The 11,460-nt window shown below is 45.5% G+C and overlaps 1 protein-coding gene across 2 annotated transcripts; it reads left to right on the top strand.

Annotated features, from left to right (window-relative positions):
* The first annotated feature begins 566 nt into the window (after window positions 1–566).
* Window positions 567–11,229, top strand: Gjb6 (gap junction protein beta 6). Of its 2 annotated transcripts, none has more exons than XM_028787221.1 (3): window positions 567–995; window positions 3,239–3,404; window positions 9,713–11,229. In XM_028787221.1, the coding sequence occupies exon 3, from the start codon at window positions 9,727–9,729 to the stop codon at window positions 10,510–10,512; it is 786 nt and encodes a 261-aa protein (XP_028643054.1). In that variant the 5' UTR covers window positions 567–995; window positions 3,239–3,404; window positions 9,713–9,726; the 3' UTR covers window positions 10,513–11,229. The 2 variants fall into 2 exon arrangements, with proteins under 2 accessions (XP_028643054.1, XP_028643053.1); XM_028787220.1 differs by having other exon boundaries at window positions 3,239–3,514.
* The last annotated feature ends 231 nt before the right edge of the window (window positions 11,230–11,460 follow it).

The raw sequence follows: 11,460 nt of genomic DNA, 5'->3' as shown, positions 1-11,460 counted from the left end.
AGACAAGGTTTTGTCTGTATAGCCCGGGCTGTCCTGGAACTCACTCTGTAGACCAGGCTGGCCTCGAACTCAGAAATCCGCCTGCCTCTGCCTCCCAAGTGCTGGGATTAAAGCGTGCGCCACCACCGCCCGGCTAACAGTGGGGTTTCTCAAGAGGGAAGTCCACTCCACTTCCCTGGATGATGCAGTAAAGAATTCAGGTGACTAGTAAAAACAAACCTTTGAGACTCCTAAGTGGTCATTAAGGAATCAAGAACCCCCAGGCTGCTCTAGAGGAGAGGGTGCCTAAAGGGTCCAGAAAGGATGAGAACAAACCAGCTACCTCCTTAACAGGACTACCAACAGGAAGGACACAGTACTAGCTGGATCCACTCATCCCAAGCCTGTTCCCTTGGTACTCTGGACAGCCTTCGCCTCATTAAGGAGTCCTCCAGTGTCCAGCCCCAGGAAGGCCTCAGAGGCCAACTCTTCCCTGCCCTTGATGGGATCTGGCTGAGCTTGCCCATCGCGGTCCACGCTCCACCCACGTCCACAAGAAGGGACATGTCTTGTGTCCCCAACCCAAGGGAAGACCATCCTACACCTGGTGTTTCTCCTGAGGGACATTCGCAGTGTCCCCTGGCTTCAGAAGAAGGATCCCAACAAGTGCCCTAATCTATTACCCCTAAGACGAGGACTCGCTCTGATCTCCAGGCCCTACAGGGAAGGTACCCCTGCGCCCTGCTCCACAGAAGGGGACCCGCCCCTCCTCTGCCCCAGAGAGGGCGGTGCGCACCGCAGCAGGCGCGTCGTACGTCCGCGCTCCTCTCCCGCAGCCCTCCCGGCAGAGGCGGGGTGGGGCGCGGTTAAAAGAAGCCGCAGGTGGAAAACCAGGCTCCACCCGCACTGTCCCGGATTCCGTTCCCGCCAAGAACCACCGGCGCCTGATCTAACCTACGCGCAGGGCCGGAGCTCTGGGTGCCGGTGCGAGCCGGGAGCCGGCTTCCACCGAGCAGGTAAGCGCCAATGGAAGCATTTCCTCCCAGAAGTTCCAGCAGGTGAAGGAAGTGGTTTGTCCACTTCCACGCCAGATTTGTGGGTCGCGGGGGTGGTGAGTGTCTCCAGGTGGCCCGGCGGTTACAGGCAGAGTCTTGACGATGCAGGAGGGTGCCCCGCATCTTTATCTACCTCCCATTGGCATCCGGCTTTTGCGCGCCCCCCGGGGACTGGAACCACAGCGGGGTGGTTGTCACCCGCGCCGCCCCCTCTCTTGCGCACTGCAGCAGGAACTGGGATGGACTAGTTTGACTTCTGCATGCACCATGCCCCTCTGACTTGCATGACAGGTTTTATAAATACATTAGGTTGTTTAAAGTGACCAGAGTCCGGACTAAGTCCCTTTTCTCATTTCCTTTGCTGGTTTTGGGCTGTCTGTCGCCGATTTGTTCCGCTTGGATTTGGGGAGCAGGCAGAAAGTCAGAGCAAGGATTGATGTTTACTGTCAGTCAAACCCTACTACTTGGAGGCTGAGTAATTAAGACTCGGGAACTTATGGAAGATGACAGTAGAGAGCACAATAGTAATTAAAAGTAATTGGTGACATGTCTGATTAAAAAGTTCAGACTCGGGTAATACTTCCTGAATGAGCCTAATCCCAGGTGCTAGCAGCCTGGATTTTGCAGTCTTGGGCTCCCTTCTGTTCCTGGGGACCAGGCCTCCGGTCTCAGAGAGTGTGGCCTTCATACAGCTATGGACACTGGAAAGTCCACGGACCTGCAGCCGCGGTAAGGGACACCAACCAGGAGACTTTAGTCAACCCGTGCCTGATTAAGTTTAACACTGCAGCCTGGTTTTTCTTCAAGAAGACTATGCTTTCTTTGCCCCAGTTCTAGCAGAATCTAACCAGTGTTCTAGAAGAAAAAACGTCCTGTCCTGATGCAGTTTCCTTAGAACGGCAGGATGCTGCTCAGAACTGCCCCTGTGGAGAGCTTTGTCAGTTCTTTGGATTCAGCAGAGTCTTTGGGGGGTGTTGTCTGAACAGTGCCAAGAAAGGGAGGCGGTGATGGAGAGAGCCTCCTGGGTGCTAGCCTGTCACACAACTGGGGGTGTGAAGGGTTCCAGTTCACCTCACACAGGGACTTGAGACCCAGAAGACTGGTCCATCAACCCAGGTCACACTGGTGGCTGTTATTGAAAGGTAAATTCCCATGGTGACTTTGTTCTGTTTCTTTTTCTCTATTGCAGTGTGAGAGAAGAGTTGGGTAGGGTCTTTTAACAATTTCACCAATAGAAAGAAAATTCTGACTTGCACATCCTCATTGTGTAGTTCTGACTCAGTCTGAAAATTTCAGAGACTAGGTTTGGGTGCACTGGTTAGGTGGAATGCAATTATGGGAAGATTGTTTATGACCCAAGTTTCTTGGCCCCTGAGGCCCTATCTTACACTGTCCTGGGCAGAATTTTCAGGCGCTGTTGCTTGATCTGGGAGAGTGGAACTGGGCCCCAGGAGTCGCCCCTGACCCTTTCAGAGTCATTTAATCGTAACTGAACCTAAAGGAACTGTATGGAGAGGGAGAGCCTTGCTTGGAACGGGCAACTGCTAAGAAGGCCTAGGGGAGGGATGTTGAAGTTAACTGTCATTTGGAATGAGTGGAAGAAGAAACACAGTTTTGTGGGTTGCCCATTCTTATATCTAAAGGACAGCAAAGGTTTCGCTGGTGCCGAGTGGATGTTGACAAGGTATATGAATCCTAGACCTGACGCCATCACTACTCACTGTTTTGAAATCACAGATCCTGACGGTTTGCGTCATTAAATTTCAAACTGGACTATCAGGTTGTCTCTTGGGTCACCTGAGATTTCTAGAGATTTCTTGATTAAAGAATGACTTTTCAGATTTGCTAAAAACAAAAACAAAACCCAAAAACAACCCCCCCCCAAAAAAAAAAACCAAAAACACCACCTCTGGTAGTGGGGTGGTGGGTGGTGGCTATACTCAGCTTTTCAAACCCTTTGCTTATTTGAAAGTTGGGTTTGAGGTTGGGATCCTGGATTATCACCACCACCACTGCTGTTGTGATTAACAGGGAAAGAACGCTACCCTGGAGAGAGCCTTCTGTGGGGCAGAGGAGTACAAAGCATGGAAAACTGACAGTTTCCAAATTGACTGTTTAATGCGTCTGGTGATACAAAGTTCGTCCAATGAACTTGCACAGAACTTGGCAACATTAGCAACAATGATTTTCTTTTCATTCAACAGGTGACATTCCCACTATAGCCCTAAACAGAGCAGCAGTACAGTGCCACCATCACTAACACTGCTGACTTCCAGAGGAGTAGAAGGAAAAATCAGAAGTCCTTGCAGAGGGATTTTTGCAGTAGCCCTTGAACTGGACACACTGGAAGTCCTTGGGAACGAGATTCAGGTATGGGTGTTGTGCTTGAACCTGGTTTTCTTGTACCTTCACCTCTTCAGAACTCACATGGCCTTTGTAAGGAGTGTGCTTTCCTCTTGGGTCTATTAAATAATCATCAAGTGACATTTTCCCCTGAAGTGACTGTAGATTGATCTAGAAAAAGAAAGCTCTTTCTGCGTGGTGAGGGGTTTTGTTTGGGTTCTGTCTTCCATAGAGTTAAAATGACATGATTTTGCTACCTGTAATTAAATTCCTAAGTAAAAAGTTTCAGATCATCCTTGCTGAACATGCAGGTCTAACACAGAAGGCCAGGCTCTCTCTCCTCTTGCCCACCCTTCCTCCGGGCAGCTGCTGACAAGCACAACTCACCTGCCCTGACGTTTTCTCTTCAACTCTAATAAAACTGTCCTCAGCCTTCAAATACCAAAGGCTTCAAAAGCCAGTTATTATGATATATGACTTCTTGAGGGCTGAGACAGAAGACTCACTATGGGTTTGAGGTCACTCTGGGAGCACAAGGCCAGTTAGAAATACTCGGCAAGACCTGTCTCAAACCAGGAGTGTAAAAATGATCAAGGAACATGTCACTGCTGGAACAAAAGTAGACCCAGCTTATTTGAAATGTGAAAGGGAAGAGCAGAGCCACTTCATAATAGTGTGTCCCAAAAGTGAGCACATTGCTGTACCTTTAGTGATAAATATTTAACATTGGAATTATAATATCAAGAATGAGTGCAAAGTTATGCACTGTAATTAGATACATCACAGAAAAAGATGTGATATGTCTTCCTAAACCTAAATGGAACAACATTCTTGTAAGGTGACGTCTATGGGACCAAGCATATCTATGTATTTGTTCCTTATAGGCAAGCCAGGAAGCTGTCAGATTAGAGGAAGCTCTCTGGTGTACAAAGAAACAGTTGATAGTTTGATTTTCATTGAAAAGGCTCCTCCCACCAGCTCTGACCCCCCTGAAGTATGGACTCGAAGTAGGGGTTTGTTCACTGCAGGCAGCAAAGGGTTCTGGGGGTTGCAGTAATTTGGGAAATGATTTCTGCATTGGTGACCTTTTCTCAGAGTAGTGGCTACTTCCTCTCCTCTCTAGCCAAAGATGCCTCAGGGTCCCAGGTACCTACAAGGGCAACAGGGTGACAGGATGCAGGAACTTCCTAGGCTCTGTCTTCATCTGTCTCCCACTGGCCAGGGTGCCTCTCTTACTGAGAAGGCAGGGCAGGAGGAACACGTCCTTTCATCTTCAGTTGTCCGTCATGTGCACCCCTCATGGAGCTCTCTGGGCAGGGAAGAATCTCTGGGAACCAGGCAGGCTTTCCCAGGAACTGAAGTCATGTATAGGGAAGTGTAGTGCTCAGGAAACACCCAAACTATCCAACACTCTGAACTAGCTCCTAATACTTGTACGGTGATCTCCACTTTCTTGCTTTGGGCCCATGCAAAACTGCTGTGTAGGACAGATACCCAAGGCTTTATGGAAGACTCCCTCAGGAATGACATGATCTAGCAAAGAAACTGCAAGAGCCATTTCACTGATCCAAAGGACTAGCTCAGGTTCACGTCATGTCCTTGGTGCAGCCAATTAGGGCTGGAGTGAGCAACAGTTACTAGTCATAGCTCTTTCTCACTCCTTTCTTCTGCTACAAATAAGTGAGTCTTTGTTGCTTTTCAGGAAGATGCCTTGAATCTGGCACCCTGCTTTTTACCCGAATGTCTTGGGTAGGCTAAACACACCAATGCTTGAGTTTAACCTTATTTTCCTTAGTGATTTAGACATCCTATGGTTTCCTTTAAAGCAGCTGTTCTCAACCGGTGGGTCATGACTCCTTTGGGGTCAGTCTACCTTTTCACAGAGGTTGCCTAAGACCCCTGTAAATATCCAATATTTTCTTATGACTTGTAATAGTAACAAAATTACAGTTATAAAGTAGCAACGAAAATAATTTTAGAGTTGGGGTCATCATGTGAGAGGAACACCTGTGTGATGGGTCACAGGAAGGTTGAGAACCACTGCTTTAAAGGATTAGATCTACCACTGGGGTTCCTTTCCTTTGTAGTTTTTGCTTGGTTTGAAGTATTTGAGATAGGATCCTGTAGCCCGAGTGGGCCTGGGACTTCTAATCCTTCTGCCCAGCTATCCACATGCTGGGATTATAGGCACACACCACCACACACAGCTAAATTCTTAGCTTTTAATAATAAATTAAGCAAGTGCATTGAAAATCAATTATCTTCTATTTAGGAACGTTAGGAGGATAGAAAGAAAGTCTTGGAGGCCCAGTGTTGGGGGAGAGGGAGCAAAGATGAAAGCTAGTGCCAGCATTTGTCTCCGCCTGTCCTGCTTCTAGGATTGTGGGACTAATATTCTTAGGGAGAAAGCATGATCTCTTGACCTCAGCCCCTCAACATTCACGCAAGTCCTGTCTGTGGTCCTTTGAGACCCTGATCCATTTGCTTTCTAGATGTCAGGTGACCAGCGACAAGGGATGTGAGAGCTTACAGAGGAAGCAGAGCACCTCTAACAACAGGACCACTCAAACCCCATGGATCTTGCAGCCTTGGGGGAAAGGGAAAGGTTTTAATTGATAAAACTCATCCATCAGGCAAGTTGTTGAGCAAACTGTAGGAGTTGTGTGCTAATTGGTTAATGAGAGGACATTTTAAAACAAACAAGGCCTCAGGGGGAACAGCTGTGGCAAAGTATGTTTCCAGTGGGTCACTTATTGATATGCCTCCAGAGGATGGAGGAAATTTAATACAGTGGCTTTCAGCAAGCACTAAAACTTAATTTGTATAATTTATATTATTTAAGATAGCTTTTTTCCCCACACAGATACTTATAGTAGGCAATGAAATTCTCTCTGGGGAGTGGAGTTTTTAGTAAATAAAAGAGAATATTTAATACTCCTAAGTTGTGGAGCCTATGTGGACTATGGCTTCCCAGTGATCTGCCTGTTGGGACTCAGCCTGCCTCTAACTAAAGGCTTCTGGAGCTGAGCATCATTGCTTTATGGAGAGCCTATTTCAAGTTTTCAAATCCCCAGGTTGCTGTTAATACTAAACACTCAGTCCAGCTTCTCAGTTCCAGATCAGCACAGGGTTTGAATCTTTCTGCTACAACTGCCAACATTACTGCCAGGTGCTCCACAGTCTGGACCCTCAGGCTAGTTTGTCTTGGGCCTCTTAGCTGCTCCCCTTGTGAAACCTGCTTACAGGTGCCCTGGAATACCCAAACTATGAAGTGGGTATGTCTTCAGGGAGCCTGGACACTCAGTTCTCTTGTAGCCTCGTCATTTTTCCACAGTAAGAGGAAAGACACTAATATTCTGCTGATGACAGAGCTTGGGTGCTCTTCAACTACAGAGTTGTGGTGTGCTATTAAAGGCACTGACAGGATCAACTATGTTACTGATGTTATGAGATGTCTACAAACACCAGATATACCTAAGATGTTGTCCATGCCATTGCCCTGATAATTGTCACCAATTATTAAACTAGTTAAAGGATGTCATTTTAGAACTTTGCTGGAAGTTAAACAGAAACCATCCTAGTTCAGACTCCTGGATGTAGCTCAGTTGGTAGATTGCTCACCTAACACATACAAAGTTCTGGGGTTCAATCCCCAGCATTAGGAATAAATAGATAGATACCTTCATTGGTTGACGATTAAAATGGTACTATCTACTGTGAGGCATGTTGGCACATGCTTGTAAACCCAATGTTCAGGAGGTACAGGAAGAAGAGTTCCAGGCCAATCTGGGCTACATGAGACTCTGTCTCAAAACCAAAAACACCAGCACCAAATAACCACCAGCACTAGCCATAGCGATATAATCCAGGACTGTACCCACTACCATTTGATACTTGGGTCACCGTGTCTCTCTCTCCTTTTCATAGTGTGGGTGTTTTACTTTTGTCTTTCCATTTCCTTTTGGTTTGACAGATTTAGGCCTCTCCATTAACCTTTGTTCTGAGTTGTTCCCATCTCTCTGTGGTTTTAGGTCCCCCACTGTCACCGGCCCTTCACAACAAGGGACACAGTTTTTAAGAACCCTTCTCCCTCCACTTTTACAAATCCTTGATGATGAAATTGAATTCTTATTTTTTTATTAAAAAAACAATTAAGATTTAACCAGTCCAGGCTAAATTGAAATCATTGCATCAGTTTAACACCTGTAGAAGGGGAGAGGCAAGAGGCTCAGTGAGTTCATTAGAGCTAAGTTCAGTGGGGCTCGAAGAATCTACCTGTCCTGATGACACCTCTCTTGTCCTCACAGCATGTGTCAGTTTGAACTATGGACTATGAACATTGCAAGGTTCTAGCCCATGGCAGGGGGACAAATTCTTGGAACCAAAATAAGGAAATTTCTAGATATACCTATCATGCCCGCTTTTACCCCCATTGTGTGCACCTCAGATGCTACTGTCTGACCCGGCAGGAGTAGAAATCAGCACAGAAATGTCAGATGGACATGGCAGCTACCAGGTAGCTTTCTGAGAAAAGTATAGACTAAGAAAAGTAGTCAAACCAAGGGCACCCCAAGGGACACGGTGGTCAGGTGAAGAGTGGCCAGCAATGCTGAAGGCGGGCTGTGGATCTGATATGCTTAGACATTGACCATAGCTCAGTGCTCCTCACTCACTTAGAGGAGAAAGTTCTCCTGAGACCAGCAACAAAAGGACTTTGGTGACTCTCTCATCCCCTTCAAGTGGATGAAAAGTTGCCTGAGGGTCCTGGTTTCCAAGGATGTCCAGTGTCTGGTCGGTGTCATTCACTACCCCATACTAGTACATACCTCTTACTTTTTTTTTTTTATTTTTAAGAGCTTGCCAACCAATTCTCTCTTCTTGGTCATGTGGGATAAGAAGAAGTGGCTGTTTGTAGACAGGAAGCTACTCAGAGAACTCTTTAGAAGTGTGATTAGGATGCTGAACTTAGCTCTCTACAATTGATGGCTTCTGGGCGGGATGCAGTGGGGGAAGGACTCAGTTCTGTTTAGGGAGCTGAGAGTTTGATCACGCTCTAGTGAGTATATAGATTATGGTTATTTTTCTCTTTCCTTTTTAATTTTATTTTTAATTTTACTTGGGAGGGGGAGGGCACAAGGATGGGGAGGAAATATGGAAGGATTGGGAAGTGTGATCAGGATGCAAGATATGAAACTCCCCGAGAATCAGTAGTAGCAAGAGTTGCCACCATAACGCAGCAGTTCTCAAGCCCTTTGGGGATCGAAAGAACCTTTCACAGGGGTTACCTAAGATCACTGGGAAACACAGATGTTTACATTATGATTCATAACAGAATCAAAGTTACAGTCATGAAGTAACAACAAAAATAATTTTATGGTTGGGGGAGTCACCACAACATGAGGAACTGTATTAGGAGATCCCTGGAGTAGGAAGGCTGAGGACCAGTGTGGTGGACAGAAGATCTTTTCTCTGTCAAACCAATCTTTCAGAAGGGAGGACAGCCCTGGGCTGCTGTGGCCCCTAATGCAATGGGACTCGTATTTTTTGAGCAATAGCTGACAAATGGCCTGCTTCCACCAGAGAACAAGGAAACAGTTTGTGTCAAACCTTGTGATTCTCTTTTGGAAGAGGTAGTTGAAGATATTAGCTTTCCTAAGAACACGTGATTGTGGCAGATGGTCCATTCAAGCTAAAAATATAAATATACACTCTAAAAGGTCAATTAGTGGCATTGTTTCTGCATAGTCTGCTGAGCTAACCAGAATGTGTGATTCTAATCAGTGATTTTTGCTGTATTTTGGGGCTTGGATAAGCTGCTTAGTGACTAAAACCTGAGTCCTTGAATAAACCCACCCTGATATAATGTACATGTTTGCAGTAGTGAAGCAAAGGAACTGGAGCATGTGTTTATTTACCTGCATTGGTGAGTTAATGACAAACAGCAGCTTAATGTACAACCTGTGTTGTACATTCCTTTGAATTTAGATGACTTATTTTGCATGGGAAAGGCACAATTATGCAAAAACTGAAATCAAGTATCTATTTACAGTGATGATCACTTATTGAAACAAACCCTTCACCTAATAAGAGAGTTGTCTGATTGATGTTGCCTCATAGAGGGAATAAATGAAGTTTGTCCACTATTTCTTATTTGTGGTCAGAAGGAGAGAACATCTTTATCATGGACGCTCCTTATCAGAAAACACAGTATATAGCAGACTAGGTAATTGAGACTTGCTTAGATTCACATGACCTTATAATTTCTCTATGGTATTGGCCAGTTAATTCAGAGGTGCCTTTTACTAATTAGCTTTGCTTCCTTTTATCTGTTTAAGAATAAACCTGCACGATGGACTGGGGGACCCTGCACACTGTCATCGGTGGTGTGAACAAGCACTCTACCAGCATAGGGAAGGTGTGGATCACCGTCATCTTCATTTTCCGAGTCATGATCCTAGTGGTGGCTGCCCAGGAAGTGTGGGGTGATGAACAGGAAGACTTTGTCTGCAATACTCTGCAGCCAGGGTGCAAGAATGTCTGCTATGACCATTTCTTCCCCGTGTCCCACATCCGGCTCTGGGCCCTGCAGCTGATCTTTGTGTCCACTCCAGCACTGCTGGTGGCCATGCACGTGGCCTACTACAGACATGAAACTGCCCGAAAGTTTATACGTGGGGAGAAGAGGAATGAGTTTAAAGACCTGGAGGACATCAAACGGCAGAAGGTGCGCATTGAGGGCTCCCTGTGGTGGACATACACCAGCAGCATTTTCTTCCGCATCATCTTCGAAGCCGCCTTCATGTATGTGTTCTACTTCCTCTACAATGGGTACCACCTGCCCTGGGTACTGAAATGCGGCATTGACCCCTGCCCCAATCTCGTGGACTGCTTTATTTCGAGGCCAACTGAGAAAACAGTGTTCACTGTTTTTATGATTTCCGCATCTGTGATTTGCATGTTACTCAATGTGGCCGAGTTGTGTTACCTGCTGCTTAAATTGTGTTTTAGGAGATCCAAAAAAACACAGGCACAGAGAAACCACCCCAACCATGCCCTGAAAGAGAGCAAGCAGAATGAAATAAATGAGCTGATCTCAGATAGCGGTCAGAATGCCATCACAAGTTTCCCAAGTTAAGCATTTCAAGGTCAGGTGTAGGTGAGCCCTTCTGAGCATGTGCCCTCTTTGTAGCGAACATCCATCTGACCATTCCTTCTCTAGATCAAGAGCTTGTCTATAAATGACTCATAGGAAATAGATACTTGAGTTCGATTATTGTAAAACACCTGAACTATTCACACATAGTTTAAGTCAAAATAATTGTGGTCTAGCTCTGAAAACCAAGCCCTCGTGACAGCTGGGCCATAAAGTCACCTGGACAAGTCCTGTGTGAACTGTATGACTTAGTATTTCCTGAAAATTTATATAACTTGTTTATATAAGAGCAGTTTTCTGAAAATTAATAGTTTTATCGGTAAGATATTTTTATAGGAATGAATATTTTAGTTCTGACTTTGAATTTATATAAAGTATTTTTTTAATGACTGGCCTTCCTTACCTGGAAAAAGATATACAAAGTTAGCTTTACAAGTACACCCCAAGTATCTAAAGTTTGAACTTGTAAAGGGTCTAGCATATTATAAATATTGTTTTCACCCTGTGTGAGGACAGTGTAAGGAGCTAGTGTGTGCTCTTAAGGTGGGATTGTTCACTGGACAATATACATTGCCGTTTGCTAAATATGAATGGAGTTAAGGAAGTGGGACCCTTTTTGAAATTAGCCTTTCCACCTATGGTGAGCAGTGCAAACATGAATATGATCACTCCAATAAAGCTTGACCCTGTTGCTTTAGCCTCTGTGTACACTATGTGTTTCTGTTCCCTCCAGGCCCCACACCAGTGTCACTAGAAATGTGATGTGTTAGTAAATTTTTTCTGGGAAGGTAGCAGTTACTATAGGTACTGGTACCTATGGTGTAAGCACCAACAGAGGCTGAGGTTAGCTCCTCCAGCTTGGAAAGAGATGCTCATAGAACTCTGGGAAATGTCTTCTCTGTCAGTTCAACCTGGATGATGCTCCTTAGG

The sequence above is a fragment of the Grammomys surdaster genome, unplaced genomic scaffold (genome assembly GCF_004785775.1).
Source record: "Grammomys surdaster isolate TR1022 unplaced genomic scaffold, NIH_TR_1.0 125617, whole genome shotgun sequence".
Lineage (NCBI taxonomy): Eukaryota > Metazoa > Chordata > Mammalia > Rodentia > Muridae > Grammomys > Grammomys surdaster.
The sequence above is the reverse complement of the archived record's forward strand: the minus strand, read 5'-3'. Positions and strand labels throughout refer to the sequence as shown.

Coding starts and splice junctions, on each gene's coding strand:
- Gjb6 (XM_028787221.1), top strand. CDS start 9,727: ATGGACTGGGGGACCCTGCACACTGTCATCGGTGGTGTGAACAAGCAC.